Source organism: Bombyx mandarina, chromosome 19 (assembly GCF_030267445.1).
Source record: "Bombyx mandarina strain Sakado chromosome 19, ASM3026744v2".
NCBI lineage: Eukaryota > Metazoa > Arthropoda > Insecta > Lepidoptera > Bombycidae > Bombyx > Bombyx mandarina.
In genome coordinates, this window is record NC_143225.1 from 151,458 (window position 1) to 170,800 (window position 19,343).

Here is a 19,343-nt window from a genome sequence, read left to right on the forward strand (position 1 = left end):
GGATGGTTTAGATTCACAAATCAGCCCGGCAGATGGCGCTGCAGTCGATATCTAGGTTAATTTATCTTTCTTAGAAACTTTTTTTAAGGCAAAACAATGTTTGCGGGGTTAGCTAGTAATTATTAAATATCTTGTGGCGGTAGCTATCAGATAACACAAGATATTTGTCAAATGCCTGAATCTCGCTTACGACCTTTTCAAGATAAGCTTGCATATAAACAAGTTCCAAACAACAACATTCGGATTATCGGTCTACCGAGTAATATCACCCGCTCGGGGGAACATCTTCCTTTCGTCGTTATACCTACACCCTACTCATATTTAATTATTTTAATAATCTGTGAGGGGGGCTTTGTTTTATTGGAGAAGAAAAATACTTTTTTGGCGGGAATGCGAAGAGTGAAGTTGTATGAATTGTTTAGTTTTGTCTATTTAGTGTTTCTTCAGGTTTAAATTTGTAACAACGGTGGTTTATTAACTGTTTAATATCTGTTTAACTGTTGTGAAAGTGCACAAATGTGGGAAAATGAAACAAAGCCGTTGGTCGTAGCTTCTCGGGATCCTTCAAAATGTCTAATTTTTTTTTTCCTACCTAAGCTGGTAGCCTTGAGAGGCTATTCCAGCGTAACCTTAACTAGTAGGTGAGCTCACGGGGCTCAAACCTGACGACGTTGCTAACACGAACCCTAGCAAGAGCCGTGCTTCGCAGAATCTACCACTGGATCGGAAACGCGACCCACTGAGAAGATCCGGCGAGAAACTCAGTCGCCTGTGCCTGATGGTTCAAAAAGTCTCAGTAAATATAACCACCATATTACTGAGATTATATTTTATCCCATATCATCTTATCTCATTTCATTTCATTTTATTTCGTGACAATTGATTAATGTTCCAAATTAATCAACTTCATTTCATTTCACTTCATATCATTTTTCATTAAAAAATTATAAAAGATTAAGTTGTATGCTACGAATAAATAATAACTTATCAGTTATTCGTAGGTTGTATGATATGATTTATACCTTTGCCTATCCAGTTAGAAAAATAAAACTACTACTACTCTACTACTGGAGAAGAAAAAAAATCGGTACCGTACCATAACCTAACGTTTCTAAATTGTAACTGACTGGATTACAGGAACTGATTCTAACTTATAAAGTAAATCTTAATGGTAGTTATTATACGTTATTTGATTAATCGTCACTTATAACACCACAAAGTTTTATCTTATTGTGATTAAGCTATTGGTTAAATCCCTGTAAATGACTATTTGTAAATAAACAAAATGACTACAAATCCAAGAAAAGGCACTGATCCAGTGCCTGCGGAGGAAAGCGATCAATTGACAATAAGACCACTGTAAGTAAAATAATTAATGTGAACAAGTTTCAAAACAGTACAGACTTTAAGCTTCCTTAAACACCTTCTTTATTATTACTTAATATTACACTCAAAATTAACAAAAAAAGTAATAAAAATTCAATGTTATGAACTGGCTTAGATGCTAATATTAATAAAACAGTACAGTAATGCTATAACATGTTTGCTTAAAAAAATTGAAGCTTAGAAAATATATTTTCAGTGGAGCTGGCCAAGAAGTTGGCAGATCATGCATCATGTTGGAGTTCAAAGGGAAAAAGATAATGGTTAGTTTATGTTTCATGTTCCTATTTCATGTTTTGCAGTATTAAAGTATGGCCCCAGAACTGTACACATTCACTTTCTCAGGTTTGACAAGATGAGGCAGTGGTGTAATATATCAATTATGTGTGTGTGTAGTGATGTGCCCTTTACAGTATTTTTAGCAATATTTTAATATTCACATAGTATAGACATTCATTGTGGCTAAGTTATATAATTCAAAAGAAGTATATATTTTAAAATTTACAATATTATGGACAAAAATATTCATATTTTTTTTAGTTGGACTGTGGCATCCATCCTGGTTTGTCTGGAATGGACGCCCTACCCTTTATAGACCTTATAGAGGCAGACGAAGTGGATCTTCTGTTAGTTTCACAGTAAGTATGTTTTTATAAAACCATATTGATGAACAGCAATTATCTGTTTGGTCTTAAATACAATAATCACCCATTTATTAACGGCTGTCTGGTGTAGTGGTAAGTGACATGGTCACTACACAAGGGGGTTGCAGGTTCAAATCCCGCCAAGGGAAGATATTTGTAAGATAAATATAAAACGTCTTTTCCAGTGTAATGGAAGTATATTAAATATATGTATGTCTATGATAAATATCTTACATATATTTCCGTTATCTGGTACCTGTAACACAAGATTTTTACGAACTTAGTATGGGACTAGTTAACGCTGCGTGATTGTTAGTAAATATTTATTATTATTATTTATAAACACCCTCAATTGAAAGGCCTAAAGTATTCTAGGTGATGTGTATATTGGGTTGCAGTCACCTATTAAGGAGTGTGTAGAAATTAAAGTCAATTAGTAGTTAATGATTTATTGCGCGATTTATAGCACGCCGAGAATGACCGGCGCTACTAACTGTATGTTACACACTGCCCTAATACAGAATATGTGGTACTATGTATAAAAATATATAAAACTCCCGGTGCATTCGTATTGAGTACTGTGCCAGTGTTTAAATTCCACAGACCATGGTACCAATTTTTCTTATGAAATATTATACGTACTTGATAAATGTTCATAAATGACTATAGTGAAGGAATAACATTGTGTCATAGAAACCAAACACTGGTAATTACTGATGGAGGGTCATCTTGTCAGCCTGCTCAGATATGTACCACCGCCCTGCAAATTTCTGCTGTGAAGCAGTAATGTGATTTGGTTTTTATGATGGGACATCCTTTAGGCTGTAAAACTAAGATTCGGAACTCATATCTCATGGTGGGTGGTGGCATGTTGCATATATGTTGCTGATGTCTAATGGCTTTGGTAAGCACTTAGCACCATGTGGGTCCTGAACTCAACCTCTAATCTAAGCAATAACTATAAAAGTTCCAGATATTCAGAGTTGTAAGTGCCATTATTACAGGTAGGCTGGTAGGCAGGAAGATGGCGGTTGGAAGGTATAAGCAGCCTAATCTGTCTACCCTCTTTTAAGTCCGATTTTGTGTGTTAACAATGAAAGTTGATGACTCTCCCAGATAATACACATTTTTGATATTGGCAGTTTTTTTCTGAACACTTTGAAAATGCATTATTTTTACTAAATTTAAAGCTGACGTCACTTGAAACAACACGAAAATATATAAAACTAATTAAATGTAGAAATTGTCACATGGATCCAGTTAATAATATGTGTGTAATGTAGACGGCCATGAAAGTTTAAATCAATTTATAAAATGCATCATGTCTGTCTGATTGTTATTTTCGAGAATAGAATTAAAAAGATAGATGTAGTGATTTATGTGTCTATTAGCCAATAGAACCCTGTGGAAAAAATGATGCCACATTGGTAATAAATCTAAGATACGTATATTTCTAAATGTTTCTTTCTAGTTTTCATTTGGACCACAGTGGAGCTCTTCCGTGGTTCCTGACGAAGACTTCCTTCAAAGGTCGAGTTTTCATGACACATGCCACTAAGGCTATCTACAGATGGCTCGTTTCTGATTATATTAAAGTTAGGTGAGTTTTAAATTGTTTCGTAAGGCTAAACAGGGCCAAAATACTTAAAAAAACATAAATACATAATTTCGATTTGAACTGATATGTGTAACCCAAATCAATTACAGCAACATATCAACAGAACAAATGTTGTATACGGAATCGGATCTAGAAAATTCAATGGACAGAATAGAAACTATAAACTTCCATGAAGAAAGAGATGTACGGGGTGTCAAATTTTGGGCTTACAATGCTGGACATGTACTCGGAGCAGCCATGTTTATGATTGAAATAGCCGGAGTCAAGGTAATTTGGGCCTTAGAATTTTTGTTATATTTGGTATTTCATCGCGTGAATGCATTTATGTTGCACAAAGTATGCAGCCCGTGTGATTCTAAGTGGTTTCGGCGCTTATCAAGTGAGAGGCAGGGTAATATTTCTAATCTTCTATTAATAATATTTCTATGTACAATAACTTGCTTTTTTCGCTGTAGTATAGAAGAGATTTACTATTTCTTGTTTTATTGTATAAGAGTATCGGAGATGGCAAAAGAAATGAAATTGAAACAAAATATTGGCAATATTTTATTTAAAGCATTATCAATGTTAAATAATAAATTATTTGTAAAATGTCTGATGTTAAGATTTCAAACCTTTTATATGTTTGTCCTTAATGTAGATCTTGATTAAAGTAAATAATTATCATGACAGATATTATACACGGGAGATTTTTCAAGACAAGAGGATAGACATTTGATGGCTGCAGAGATACCGACGGTTCATCCTGATGTTTTGATTACTGTAAGTGTTTTAAAATTTGATGATTGAGATGAGTCATTTCTCAAGTGTCATTTGTAAAAATGAAAAGAAAAGTTAATTTTAAAATATTAAATACATATCCAAAGTTCTGCAATTTCATTACATAAAGTTATTATAGTGAACTTGTGCCACACAAGTGTGAACACTGACGTCATGTTCAGTAGGGCCCTGTTCTTATTTATAATGTTTTTTAGTTATAATGTTTATGTTGATTGGCTGCATGTTGATGTGACTGAGTTTTGTTTCCCATCTCTGGACTATGTTTATATACTGGGTTTCCCATAAAGGGTATATTGAGTCGAACGCTGTAGAATTTCAAAATGTTTCCACATTTTAATATTTTTATTGTATATGCTGTAGTATTTCAATATTTTTTAATGCAAACGAAATGTTAACATTAATTTTTAATGTAATCAAATGAAATGGTTTTATTGCGGTCGATCGGCAGAAAAGTTCACAAAGTGTCTGCGGGATCCCATAGACTTAGAGTTGTCCCCCGCGCAGGAGTCCACGTACGGCACGCACATCCACGAGAAGCGCGAGGAGCGGGAGAGTCGCTTCACGGGGCTGGTCAGCGACATCGTGGGGCGCGGCGGCCGCTGCCTCATCCCCGTGTTCGCGCTGGGCCGCGCGCAGGAGCTGCTGCTCATTCTCGGTCAGTCTCTCTGCCTCTAGCGCTCTACCCTAACTGTCTCACAAGGCGCCGAGCCCGGCCGCTAAAATCTATTCACATCGTTCTTTTGTTTTGTTAATTTTACAATATCCAACTTCATGCACTTCGGAGTAGTGGTGGTCACGTGCACAGGTACGCGGCGCTGACCGACAGCAACAATAAATAACCAAGTGACCGGTAATCAACAGACGAGTACTGGTCGCTGCACCCCGAGCTGCAAGACATTCCCATATACTACGCGTCCTCACTGGCCAAGAAGTGCATGGCGGTGTACCAGACCTATGTTAACGCGATGAACGACCGCATCCGGCGCCAGATCGCTATCAACAACCCCTTTGTGTTCAGACACATCTCCAACCTGAAGGTAACTGCCCACCCACTCAGCACGCTCACCCAGCCGCCCTGCCACTCAGCATAGCCGCCCTCCAATACAGTACCTCTGCCTGCTCACACAGCAAACCCCTCCAATACACTTCGCACATGCCCACTCAAACAGCACCCCCCCCAACACTCTTCGTACATGCCCACTCACACAGCACCCTCCAACACACTATGCATATGCCCAAACATACAGCACTCCCCCACACACACTTCGCACATGCCCACTCACACAGCACCCCCCGACACACTATGCATATGCCCAAACATACAGCACTCCCCCACACACACTTCGCACATGCCCACTCACACAGCACCCCCCAACACACTATGCATATGCCCAAACACAACAGCACTCCCCCACACACACTTCGCACATGCCCACTCACACAGCACCCCCCGACACACTATGCATATGCCCAAACATACAGCATTCCCCCACACACACTTCGCACATGCCCACTCACACAGCACCCCCCAACACACTATGCATATGCCCAAACATACAGCACTCCCCCACACACACTTCGCACATGCCCACTCACACAGCACCCTCCGACACACTATGCATATGCCCAAACATACAGCACTCCCCCACACACACTTCGCACATGCCCACTCACACAGCACCCCCCAACACACTATGCATATGCCCAAACACACAGCACTCCCCCACACACACTTCGCACATGCCCACTCACACAGCACCCCCCAACACACTATGCATATGCCCAAACATACAGCACTCCCCCACACACACTTCGCACATGCCCACTCACACAGCACCCCCCAACACACTATGCATATGCCCAAACACACAGCACTCCCCCACACACACTTCGCACATGCCCACTCACACAGCACCCCCCAACACACTATGCATATGCTCCAACATACAGCACTCCCCCACACACACTTCGCACATGCCCACTCCCACAGCATACCCGCCCTGTCGCAAAACACGTTTAGTTGGGCACAAATGCCTTTGACCCTGTCTATTTATAAACTTGTGCAACAGCAATCAACTAAAGTGATCGACACACGAGAACAGATACAGATTCATTTTCACAAACATGCGTCACGTTGTGCATTCAGCATGTCTGCTAGCTTTAAAGACAATCTGTTCGTTATATTCTTGAATATATATATATTCGTTATATTATTGAAGTCGTCGTGGCCTAACAGATAAGACGTCCGGTGCATTCGTGTTGAAGCGATGCACCGGTGTTCGAATCCCGCAGGCGGGTACACATTTTTCTAATGAAATACGTACTCAACAAGTGTTCACGATTGACTTCCACGGTGAAGGAATAACATCGTGTGATAAAAATCAAACCCGCAAAATTATAATTTGCGTAATTACTGGTGGTAGGACCTCTTGTGAGTCTGCACAGGTAGGTCCTATTTCTGCCGTGAAGCATTAATGCGTTTCGGTTTGAAGGGCGGGGCAGCCGTTGTAACTATACTTGAGACCTTAGAACTTGTATCTCAAGGTGGGTGGCGCATTTACGTTGTAGATGTCTATGGGCTCCAGTAACCACTTAACACCAGGTGGGCTGTGAGCTCGTCCACCCATTTGAGCAATAAAAAAAATATTAAGGAGGCCGCGATGAACTGGATTAGTTCACCAATAATAAAATATCTACATCTATACACTTTTATTATCATCGTAATTATATCGTTAGGATTAAGTCGATACACAAAGTAGACGCCAAAACGAGAGAGAACGTATTTCCTCTAGAAGTGGACAGTTTGCATCGACCGAGATGTTCACTGGACAGCGTTCTCTTCACCAATAGCGAAAACATCAATCTCTGGCTTGACTTTAACATATAAATGTGGGAAGGCTCCTTCAGCTCCATACTTCTTTCGAACTCTCTCGTACAGAGATAAATCAAACATGGCCTCGAACTCATCTCGGGTCATGAATATATCGGCGTAAAGAAATGAAAAACCACCCACTTCTCTCGTGAACTCTTCCATCTTTCTCATAGCTGTCACCGGGCTGTATGGTTTCTTCTCTTTGACCTTCCCCGGGACGCCGTAAACTCCCAAATCATTGAACATCGCATAGTTTGTTCCCGGGACCAAATACTTAGAGTGGGGTCGTTTCAGTTGTCCGGACGATGGACCGCGATCGATCACTTTACACGGGTACACAAGCAGCGGGAATTTGTCAAACAATTGCGTGGCCAACTCGATCTGCCGTTCCAGTTCATTGATCGGCAACACTATATCTTGGAAGACTTGCTTCGTGAATGTGTAGGCTCGCACCCCCGGCGTCGTCGTGAATTTTAAAAAGGCGGGCTTGGGGGGCAGCAGCCAACCGAACAAGTATCGGAACAAGGCGTCGTTTCCGAATGAGAGCATGTCCTCGACGACCCAGAAGATAGCTCTGTTGTGTCGGAGTAAATAATCTTTCAACGGTATCAACTCGACGCTCTCCCCCTTCTGCAAGAAGGACTGTACGTGTTTGTAAAACCACGGCTTGTACCACCTCGAGCAGTGATTCACTGGCGCAGTCGGGTCGCGGTCGCAGTAGTCTCCTGACATGACGACCGCCTCGTTCTCACTAAAGATTGTTGCCTCGAGAAAATCAGGGAATTCTTTAGGTTCTCTTTCGTACGTTCCAGAAAGTTCTCGCAGCATGTTGCAATATTCCTTCTGTCCTTCAACCGGAGTGTACTTGATCTTAATGAATGGTTTTACTTTGACAATTTTCAACGTGAGCGCCACAAGGAAGCCAAGACTACCATGAGACCACGGGAGGGCTTTGAAGAGATCAGAGTGTTCATTGTCAGCTGTAGCTGTGACCAGGGACCCGTCACCGAGAACCACTTCATACGCAGTAATAGTCTCGTGGTACAAGCCCGCTTTGTGGGAGTGAGTGGACATTCCAGTGCCGAATGCAAGACCTACAAGACAAAACCAAATTAGCTAACCGAACGTGAAGAAAAAATTAAAAAGAAAATCTTTTATTTTAAATTATTAAGTATTTCACCTCCAAGTGTAGCGTCAACCAATTCAATAGTGACGGCCAATGAATAGCCCTTCGGTATGAGGTATTCTGTGATGTCGCCGATGGTCACCATTGGCTCGACTCTGACAGTCATAGCTTGTTCATCCAGCTCCAATATGTCGTAAAGCGGTATAGGAACTCGATGATGGAGATGTTTTTCGAAAAACGTAGTAGAGAGAGACAACCAGTTGGGTCTCGACGTGCACAGCAGTCGACGGTCTCGTGACGGAAGCTTGTTCCATTCCTGGACCTGAAATATTTGTAGGAAATTGTATTTTGCAGTGCACCCTTTCGGCAAACATTACAAAGTAATTTGATTACGGAAACAGCAGTTGATCCTCAGAATGTAGTTTTGACGGGTCTTCTAAGGAGGCAGGAATATACTATTGAACAACATATACAGAAGTGGCCAGTCGGCCTGTCAAGCTCTGTCGTGTTGCGCCCTCGGGACTACGGGATAACTTTGCATTACTTTCGGATGTAGACGAGCGTCTCAACCCGTTAATCAAGTGAGTTGTGGCTCTCGGACATGACGAAACTAACACAAACTCTTTACAAGCCTTAGGACGGGTCACAGCGTGCTGGAAACTGACAGATGCTGTCTTTTGGTTTTATAGAATAAGCGGTCAAGCACGAATAATCATACCGTTCCGTGTCAACACGCCTACTTTGATCTGGAACTCGGAATTATGAAGGCTGATGGTATGATGGTGCCTCAGTAGATCATCACTCAATGAACATACCCTAGCCTGTATCTCTTTAACGGCCCTCTCGTGCTGGTCGGCGCGCGCGACGAGTCTCCGTAAGTGCGCTCGCAGCTGCAGCGCTACCGTGAACAGGAAGCTGGCTGGCAGACAGAACAGCGCCACTACTAACTCCCGGTTGTTCTCCAACCAACTAATCAGTCTAGCTTTCAAATGCACCATCTGTTGCAAAGTATAATGGAACATATTATAAGAAATACACACGTAAAGTGTGCCTAGGATAAGAAAAAGGTGGATTCTAACCATAAAAATACATCCGATTGTACAACGGGATAGTATGGCATCCCTGTTACCCACAGGAGATGGTGACCGTTCACCACGAGGTGGTTTGTGCGCCCAGGCCGAGATGAAGTTTTTACAAAATGGTTTTTTAATAATTTGACTGATATTTTTGATTGTGGTGCTTGAGATGATTCCATCATCTATTTTTTACCATCGCACCGCCCGCTACCGGAGTAGAGTTTATCCATACTACCTGGAGCCACTGCGTTCATCCACAGTGCGTTTCCAGAGATCTTTTTTGCCACGTACCATCCTGTGGAATGAGCTACCCTCGCGGTGTTTCCGGAGCGCTATGACATGTCCTTCTTCAAACGAGGCTTGTGGAGAGTACTTAACGGTAGGCAGCAGCTTGGCTCTGCCCCTGGCATTGCTGACGTCCATGAGCGACGGTAAACACTCACCATTAGCTGGGCCCTATGCTCGTCTGCTAATAGGGTAATAAAAAGAAATGAAAACAAAACAGATGCGTCGCTCGTTTGGGGGTTTCCTGGACGGTACTATGGATGCACACGTAAAACTAAATGGTCTGATTTATCTTAACGTTATTTCTTCTTCTTCTTAAGGCCTATGTCCAGCAGTGGACGTCTGTGGGCTGATAACGTTATTTAAAGATGTGTAAGTCTAAGTAACTAATCACAAATACTGTCTAACAAAAAAAAAATACACCATATCACTAAAAAACCCGAATGTAACCCAAAAGTATACCGGCGTGGACGCGCGGCGTCTAACTTATTCGTTAATTCAATAACGGGTCATTAAAAATCTTAAATGATTCAATGCTAACCTTAACATCACTATATTATAATTATTTTAGACCGACTAGAAGCGACACACGCCTCTCATTATCGCGGACGACGAATTGACAAGCCACAGATTACGTTACTCGAGACGGATAACGTAAATAGTAATCTAATCATATATACATCTGGCCGCAGCCCGCACAGCGACATAAAAATACAATTATCAAATAAATTACTTTAAAATTATAGATAAGAAACAGAATCTTTGTTGAGACTTTAAGTGACCTTGGTCTTGCATCCGACCTACGTTGAAAATCGTGTTTAGAAATATAAATGAATACCTAAATAATTGAACATTATCTAGAAGCTATTTGATAATGTTGCCCCTCCTCGTCCCCACTGGCGCGCGCGGCCCGCCTCACAGTGGGTCGATTCTATGATTTTAGTGACTTAGGGACCAACTTTGTTTTTTTATAATTTTTTTTATGTAGATAGATAGAGCTCGTTAATCTCAATAATAATTGTTTTGGGTAAAAATTACAAAAACTTTATAGTTTGGTCAGAAAAATGTGTTTTGTGATTTTTTTGTATGGAGCGGGTCACATTAAATTAAATTCCTGCTAAGTACCGCGAGGTCCCGCTTTGAAACTTTATTTTCCTTATACCTTGTCTAGTCTACTATCATTTGATGCTATGAACATGTGCATAAAGTTGCAACTCTGCCAAATAAATGGATCGAAAAAAATTAATAAATACATAGAATAAAAACCTTTATATTTTTTTTCGTAAGTGCTTTTAAGTTAAATTTGATATGGATTAGTAAGTAAGAGCACGTAATGATACCCATAATTACATAATACCTAACAACAATACATTTAGTAGGTCTCTAATTATGCAATCTCTCTAAATATTATATATTTTGTTTCACCTTTCGATCTTTGGGTCAGAAGACGAAAGAAGATTGTGTAAAATATCCTCATTAGTCGACGTTCTACTTCTCATTCTTGAATAACATCTCTCTGTATATTTCCGAAAATCTTTATTGCGAGCTTCCGCTGCCTCTTCCGAGAGTTTACCTATACGAATGGCACCAAAGTTCTTCATTATTATATATCACTGCCATGTGCCAACAATTTATGGATACTCGAAGGCATATATAATACCAGGGATATACATTAACATACAATTCTGCAGTATATCTAAAAAATTCCGAAAAATTGGAAACGCGCTCTCCAGATGCAACAGAGTGAAGAATCACGTGAAGCCTCTCTATTAAATCTTTACGTATTCCTGTTATGCGGGCTGTTTCTTCTGCATCCCTGAAAAATCTTCTGGCAGTATTGCCATCATTGGTTGTTCCTACTCCTTGCTTGACAACATCTATAAGTAAACCGCATTCCTTTTTAAACGCTTGCTGTATAGCGCTCTTTCTGATTGATATTCTTTCTTTGTCATCCCCCCTTGCAACCCCATTTCTTGAAGTCCAAACGATAAGACGCAAACAAAAAAGTGTCATATAAAAAATTATCTCACAGGAAACTACATACGATGAAAAAATTGTGAAGTAATAAAATTATATTTACCGATATGAAGTAAGCACTCCATGCATCTTATCCAGGCATGTAAAGATGGCATTCCATACTGGAATATTTCTTCATTATTTTCTCTTTGATAAGCAAGTCACTCCAAAAAACTTTGACGGTTTTGCTTTGCAAATATCACAGACAGCAGAAAATGTTTCTGAAAAATATGAGGTTATTTTGCCGTCTATCATCATCATGTGCAATTGATGCTTAACTTCAACTTGTTTGATTTTTGATGGCTGAAGTCTTTCTATTTCTTCTGTTATGCTAGCTTTTATAATTGTCACTGTTGACTGCGTTTCTTTTGTAAATTTAAACATTATTGGACGGCAATAAAAAGTTGATGAGGTCGTTTTCCCAAACAATTGTTCCATCAAATTTCTGAAGCCTTATAGGAACTAGACTGACCATGAAAATAGATGAATCATCAAACTCTGTTTCAGTTTTTTGTTTATAATTACTTTGACCTGGGGCTCTATCAAAGCCTATTTGCTTATAAGCAGTAGCTCTCTTGCAGAGTCCAAATCCGAAGTAATCACATCTAAAAGCCTATATAGCGCCAAGTTTAGTAATGCTTGCATTTTAATAGCAGCTCCTTCTTCTGAAATAATTACCTCGTCTTTCCCTGGATAACGTTTGGTCTTTTCTTGCTTAATTTTATATTAAGAAGGGTATAAATCAGACCCATTTTCACTTGCTGCTTCTCTTAGGTTTATATACTGCCACTTAATTTAAGTGAAACTAATATTGCCTTATCAGGAGAATATGTACTACTTTTCACTTTACTTGTAATTAAATACTCATTAACTTTTTCTAGATCTTCGGGGTGATTTGACAAGTGGTTCATTATTTCTCCTACATCTTCATTTCTAGTGTTTCTCAAACTAGCAATTGTAGTAGCTTTCATTTCATCCGGGGATAACGAAAGCGATTGGTAAATTTGTTCAATGCGTCTTCGTTTTTGCCTGGATCCCAATTCTTCAAAAGGTTTTCGAGGTGCAAAAATAGATGTCGAGGCTTCTGTAGTACATTTGAGGGTGGTATTTCATTCATATTATTTTCAACATCTTCAGTATTAGAAATCTCGAGCCTTTCATGTGCAGTGTTGATAGCTTCAGGTATCATTCCTTCGGGCCAGTTTATTGCACATTCTAACCAATCACATTTTTTTCTTATAAACTGTGCTAACATGCGACTACTTCGTTTCCATATTGCACTTATATTTGAACAAAATTGCGTACTGAATTTTTGGAGCTCAACATTTTTCTCTTCGGTCACGTTTATTTGATTTTGTAGGAATTGAAAGAGTTTTTTATTATCAGACAGCGACTGTAGTTGCTCTCTTAAAATCATAAATAATCCTAAATTGTTAACAAAATTATCAATTATTACGGAAACAGCAAGATCACAACGACAATCACGAGATGTTAGTAGTAGTACGAATAAACGAACACTAGTTAGTATATAATAAACATGGTCACTTTATACTTTCAGAGACAAACAAATGTTTACTATATTTTCTACTACCCAGTAATGGCTACTTAACTAATTATCCTCATTAAATAATGTTAACTATCTTAATAATTAGAGAGATTGCTTAATTAGAGACCTACTAAATGTATTGTTGTTAGGTATTATGTAATTATGGGTATCACTACGTGCTTTTACTTACTAATCCATATCAAATTTAACTTAAAAGCACTTACGAAAAAAAATATAAAGGTTTTTATTCTATGTATTTATTAATTTTTTCGATCCATTTATTTGGCAGAGTTGCAACTTTATGCACATGTTCATAGCATCAAATGATAGTAGACTAGACAAGGTATAAGGAAAATAAAGTTTCAAAGCGGGACCTCGCGGTACTTAGCAGGAATTTAATTTAATGTGACCCGCTCCATACAAAAAAATCACAAAACACATTTTTCTGACCAAACTATAAAGTTTTTGTAATTTTTGCCCAGAACAATTATTATTGAGATTAACGAGCTCTATCTATCTACATAAAAAAAATTATAAAAAAACAAAGTTGGTCCCTAAGTCACTAAAATCACAGTATCGACCCACTGTGCGCCTGTGCTCGGCGGTCAATACTTTACTGTAATGTTGAACTGACTACAGTAAAATAGTCACGAAAACAAGTCAGTGGATTCTGTTGTAAATAAAATAAATATGGGTTTTATTACATAATTCCGAAAATAAATAATTTGAATTGATATTTTCAATTAACTCCACGAGCAGAGGCTCAACAGACAGCCCACGGAAATGTAAAACAATTCTCTTTAGAAACGAGTTCAAATGGTATTTTAATATGACCACGAGCTTCAACTGTTTTGTTGCGTCGCATCCGTCCACGGTCTGTGCTCTGTACAGTACTGTACAGTACACCGCCGTGCTGTATGGTTATTGACATCGGCAGTACAGCAGACGACAGGAGTCAGTAGACTACGCGCCGCGCCGCCGAGCCGGACCCTTGGCGCGAGCCATTTAATCCACACGTAAATCACCTGAACCATATCATCTATCTTCTATCTATCTTCTATCTATATATATAAGAATGAATTGCTGTTCGTTAGTCTCGCTAAAATTTGAGAACGGCTGGACCGATTTGGCTAATTTTGGTCTTAAACTATTTGTGGAAGTCCAGAGAAGGTTTAAAAGGTAGATAAATATGAAAATGCTCGGAATTAAACAAAAATAACAATTTTGTTTTTCATTTCATGTGTCCCCCGTCGGACGAATTCCTTTTGTTTGTTTTAAGTTTATTTGATACAAAAGTTTAGGTCTTTTATATCGATTGAGGCACTGCGAAGTCTGCCGGGCCGCTAGTTTATTGATATAAATTAAAAATCGTTTCACGTAATTTGTCAAGCACAATGTAATGAGTTACTTGTATTATCTTGATTAAGAAGAAAGAAAAGAAACATTAAACAATACGTTTTAGTAGTGCCATATTTCACTGATGTTTGCAAACGATGTATGTGTGAGAGACACCATCGATTCTGGGTTGAAGTTGTATTATATACCCGTGATTAATACGACGTGCCTCATTTGTGCTGGTCCCTGGGCTAGACTCGTACATTTTTGCTCAGGGCCATTGATTTCTTGTATAAAAATTTATAAACAATGAAATATACAAATCTAATAGGTAATTTTAACATATAATATTTTGTTGTTAAGTTCACTTGTAAATTTAAACATATTCATTTTAATTTTCTTATTTACAGGTCTACGCCAATAAGGTTCTTACGTTGTCAGTATACCAACCACTTTTATAACAATAGCCACATGCATAACGACTACAAACAATATAAATATTTCAATAAAAAAATCTGATGTGTATTTTAATAAAACCGATTAACCACACTAGTGCACACGCACGGGAGCCCCGAGCCGCCGGGGCGGGGTCTGTTGTCCTGGGGCATATGTCAACCGATTATTGCATGTACATATTAATCGTATGTGTCAAATCGGTATCAGTTTAATGTAAAAGAGAATACTGGCTTTTTATAATTATTTCTATAGACCAGTGTTTCCCAACCTTTTTGAGCCGTGTCCAACTGTAACATTTCTAAAATTTTTATGTCCCACATACATAACATTAAGAAATTGATTTGTTCACTTAAGAAGCATAAATGATAGATTTTAGGAAGAAATCACTATGAAATTGTTCTCAGAACACAAAAAGTAATATTTCGAAAAATATATAATAAAAAACTGAATTGAAATTCAAAATAATTTTAATACAGATTTTCTATATTAATTTAGTGCGATTGCCCGCTTGTGGGGTGTGGGTCCCATGTTGTGAAACACCGATCTAGACCGTACTTGTCAACCACACGCGTGTTTCTCGCATTTAACTTTATTTGCTGCCTCTCGACGACGCGCTCCCTCTATCCAGCCCGTTATTGTATATTGTGTCTCTGACTCCAGGGTATAGACCACTTTGAGGACATAGGGCCGTGCGTGATCATGGCGTCCCCGGGCATGATGCAGTCGGGACTGTCTCGGGAGCTGTTCGAGTCCTGGTGCACCGACCCTAAGAACGGAGTCATCATAGCGGGTGAGTCCGGCCGGAGCGTCCTCCTGACCGCAGCGACACGTCGCCAGCGCAGCGTATTTTATCAATTAATTTATAAGTATAAAGTACATACATATATCGCGTTGTATTGTCGATACAAATATGTTAATTCTTTATTAAAAGTAGTACAGCATCCGTCCGCGTACAACAACGTTGTGGTGGCGACACTCGCGCACTCACGGTGAGGTCGGTGGCAGGTTACTGCGTGGAGGGGACGCTGGCGAAGACGATCCTGTCGGAGCCGGACGAGATCACGACCATGTCCGGCCAGAAGTTGCCGCTGCGGATGTCCGTGGACTACATCTCGTTCTCGGCGCACACCGACTACCAGCAGACCTCGGAGTTCATCAACATCCTGAAGCCGCCGCACGTGGTGAGTGTCGGCTGCAGTGTAGTGTAGAGTAGTGTAGTGCAGTGCAGTGGAGCGGCGACTACAGCGGGCGCGGTGTGCAGGTGCTGGTGCACGGCGAGCAGAACGAGATGTCCCGGCTGCGCGCGGCGCTGGAGCGGGAGCACCGCGGCGCCATCCTCGTGCACACGCCGCGCAACACGCAGCCCCTCGCGCTCTGCTTCCGCGGAGACACCACCGCCAAGGTGCAGCCCCCGCCCCGCCCCGCACCCCCACCCCACCCCGCCCCGCACCCCCACCCCACGCGCTAATAGCACTGCTCGTCCCGCAGGTGATGGGCTCCCTGGCGGTAGACCCCCCCAAGGAAGGTCAGGAGCTGCAGGGCATTCTCGTCAAAAGAAACTTCAACTATCACATTCTGGCGCCCGCAGACCTCAACAGTAGGTTCACATTCCGTCTCCCGGTGTACTCCCCGGTGTGGCCGCAGTGTCTTGCCGCGTGACGGCGCGTGACGCTCGGTCAGGACGTGCGTCACGTTTATCAGTACAGTAAATTATTATTGCTACAATATATAATATATGATTCAATATGTTTATATTAATTGCTAAAATCTTTGGGTCGTTTTCGTTAACTTTTCAGTATATATATATATACTATATGTTACTGTAAATGTACACTCTTGGGAAATGTACACTTTTACCGGTAAATGAGCATATTTGCCAAATAGTTAGGTATATGTGAACTGAATATAATGTATATTATGAACATTTCTCGGCAAATGTGTACACATTACCTTCCTTCACGTTTTAAGAAAAGTTACAGTAAATACAAAAAAATGTATAATGTTGTTGCAGTAAAAAAATATTTATTTAAATAAACATAATACAAAAGGCTTTAATAACGAAAATTATTTTAATAAAAAAAATGTAACTGACAAAGAAAATATACTTTTCTTTGCTTATTATATAAAATGTCGTAGGTTAGGTTGTAGTGGTGCGCTCCACATTAATTATACCACTTGCGATTTCGTATTTTGTATACCATGCTCACATTTACCAAAACGACATGGTCATTGTGGATTCAATTTACATTTCCCTTCTTTGAAATTTTAAATGTTAGTTGAATGCACATTACCCAAACGAGGAGGCGAATGTGTACATTTGCCGCAACATGTGACTATACTGAGACCTTAGAACTATATCTCAAGGTGTGTGGCGCATTTACGTTGTAAATGTCTATGGGCTCCAGTAACCACTTAACATCAGGTGGGCTGTGAGCTCGTCCACACAGCTAAGCAATAAAAAAAAAAAAAAAAACATAATATATACCCGCGCGGCTGTGTCGCAGAGTACACGGAGCTGGTCCAGTCGGAGGTGACGCAGCGGCAGTCGCTGCAGTACGCGGGCTCGGTCCCGCTGCTACGTCACGTGCTCATGCAGCTCGCCGGACACATCGACTTCCTCTCGGAGACCAGGTGGCGCCTCTACTCCTGCATCGAGCTCACCATCGAGAGCAGCACCATAGTGCTCGAAGTCAGTACACAGTTCTCAGCAGTCCTACTGCACACGACGCCTTTATCTGAACTTTGACTGTCCCCGCCCCGGCCCGCTGTCGATTGCCTAGGAAAGAGAGCGCCTTTTCGCCGTTGAGCGGAAGACTCTCATAACAAACATCTCGTCGGAATTTTCAAGTGTTTCGGGTCCCTCCGCGTGTCGACTTGCGCAGCGCGCAGGGGGACCGCGCGGACGGGCGGAGGGACGGGGCGCGGGGGACTGTCTCGGTTTGAAGTAATTGTTAGCGAATAATTGTAATGTTAAAGTATATGTTTACACAAAAAGTTGGGCGTGTTGCAGTGGCGCGCCGGGCCCGTGGCCGACATGTACGCCGACGCGCTGGTGGGCGCCGCGCTGTCCGCCGCCGCGCTCGCCGCGCCCGCCGCCACGCACCCGCCGCTCGCGCCCAAGCTCGACCGCATGCACTTCAAGGTACGCGCCCGCCGCCGCCTCGCCTCGCCCCGCCCCGCCGCGCCCCGCCCCGCCGCGCCGCGCCCCGCCCCGCCCCGCCCCGCTCCGCCGCGCCGCGCCCGCCCCGCCGCGCCGCGCCCCGCCCCGCCCCGCCGCGCCCTGCCACGCCACGCCCCGCCTCACTCACGCCGCTCTACTCTCTTGCAGGAGTGCGTTATAGAAATGTTCCAAGACATGTTCGGTGAAGACTCCGTGCCGAAGATGTTTAAGGGAGACAAGCTGTACGTCACTGTCGACGACAAGCGCGCCGACATCGACCTGCAGAGCATGGTGAGTTGTAGCAGCATCGCCCCCCACGGCCTCGTCAGCGCCATCATTCTCAATTTCGGCTTTTGAAATTCTGGACATGGGTTAAATATATTCACGGCCCACCTAGTGCTAAGCGGTTGCTGGAGCCCGAATGTCGCCGCCGTCCCAACTATATAGTGATTACGCAATATACATTTTTACAATTTTGGGTACCCGACGTGTCCTTCGTCGCGAGAGTGGCGCAGTGAACGCGCGTCAGGTGCCCACCTCCTTAAAACAATGTTAGTCTACCAGCAGTAGAGTGTGGTGTGCCGCAGGAGGTCCGGTGTCCCGAGGAGCCGTCGCTGGCGTCGTGCGTGAGGTCGGCGCTGCAGCACCTGCACGCCGCGCTGTCCCCCGTGCGCCCGCCCCCGGCGCCCCGCCCCCGCGCCGCCCCCGCCGACTCGTGACGCACTCGTGTATCTAAACGTTTCTCAATAAACATGCAATTGATTGTGATAAACTACTAAACGAGCGTTTCATTTGTCATCTTTTATTAATACGTGAAGCAAAAACTGCACCCCTTTTTACGAAAATTGCGCGGACGGAGCAGTATGAAATTTCCCACACTTATAGAGAATATAGAGAAGTGCACAATACTAATATTTTTTTAAAATAATGCATAAAAGTTACATTAAATCAATAAAGAAAACATTACACACACAACATACCGTGTATTTGACGCACACACGCATGCATACTATTAATTGTCAAACTTTTGTTCTTGACGTCTGTTG

General features: G+C 41.6%; 2 protein-coding genes across 5 annotated transcripts; one reads left to right on the plus strand and one right to left on the minus strand.

Annotated features, from left to right (window-relative positions):
* Positions 1-1,236: 1,236 nt before the first annotated feature.
* Positions 1,237-19,077, plus strand: Cpsf73 (cleavage and polyadenylation specificity factor 73). Of its 2 annotated transcripts, XM_028182498.2 has the most exons (17): positions 1,237-1,359; positions 1,583-1,646; positions 1,924-2,021; positions 3,499-3,627; positions 3,735-3,912; positions 4,318-4,407; positions 4,930-5,080; positions 5,287-5,462; positions 15,092-15,106; positions 15,798-15,927; positions 16,143-16,318; positions 16,399-16,539; positions 16,626-16,734; positions 17,642-17,826; positions 18,148-18,279; positions 18,466-18,588; positions 18,885-19,077. In XM_028182498.2, the coding sequence occupies exons 1-17, from the start codon at positions 1,286-1,288 to the stop codon at positions 19,014-19,016; spliced, it is 2,103 nt and encodes a 700-aa protein (XP_028038299.2). In that variant the 5' UTR covers positions 1,237-1,285; the 3' UTR covers positions 19,017-19,077. The 2 variants fall into 2 exon arrangements, with proteins under 2 accessions (XP_028038299.2, XP_028038300.2); XM_028182499.2 differs by lacking the exon at positions 15,092-15,106.
* Positions 7,120-12,253, minus strand: LOC114249041 (delta(24)-sterol reductase). Of its 3 annotated transcripts, none has more exons than XM_089735167.1 (4): positions 11,865-12,253; positions 9,239-9,421; positions 8,478-8,745; positions 7,120-8,391 (listed from the first exon to the last, which is right to left on the minus strand). In XM_089735167.1, exons 2-4 carry the CDS (start codon positions 9,419-9,421, stop codon positions 7,247-7,249), a joined length of 1,596 nt encoding a protein of 531 aa, XP_089591293.1. In that variant the 5' UTR covers positions 11,865-12,253; the 3' UTR covers positions 7,120-7,246. The 3 variants fall into 3 exon arrangements, with proteins under 3 accessions (XP_089591293.1, XP_089591292.1, XP_089591294.1); XM_089735166.1 differs by lacking the exon at positions 11,865-12,253 and adding an exon at positions 10,326-10,438; XM_089735168.1 differs by lacking the exon at positions 11,865-12,253 and adding an exon at positions 9,791-9,952.
* Positions 19,078-19,343: the final 266 nt, after the last annotated feature.

Excerpts from the sequence above, each read along its gene's own strand:
- Cpsf73 (XM_028182498.2), top strand. The coding sequence starts at position 1,286 with ATGACTACAAATCCAAGAAAAGGCACTGATCCAGTGCCTGCGGAGGAA. Across the intron at positions 1,647-1,923 it reads TCAAAGGGAAAAAGATAATG|TTGGACTGTGGCATCCATCC; the intron begins GTTAGTTTATGT and ends TATTTTTTTTAG. Across the intron at positions 15,928-16,142 it reads GAACGGAGTCATCATAGCGG|GTTACTGCGTGGAGGGGACG; the intron begins GTGAGTCCGGCC and ends GGTCGGTGGCAG.
- LOC114249041 (XM_089735168.1), bottom strand. The coding sequence starts at position 9,922 with ATGGACGTCAGCAATGCCAGGGGCAGAGCCAAGCTGCTGCCTACCGTT. Across the intron at positions 9,422-9,790 it reads GTAGCTCATTCCACAGGATG|ATGGTGCATTTGAAAGCTAG; the intron begins GTACGTGGCAAA and ends ACTTTGCAACAG. Across the intron at positions 8,392-8,477 it reads GGTTGACGCTACACTTGGAG|GTCTTGCATTCGGCACTGGA; the intron begins GTGAAATACTTA and ends TTTGTCTTGTAG.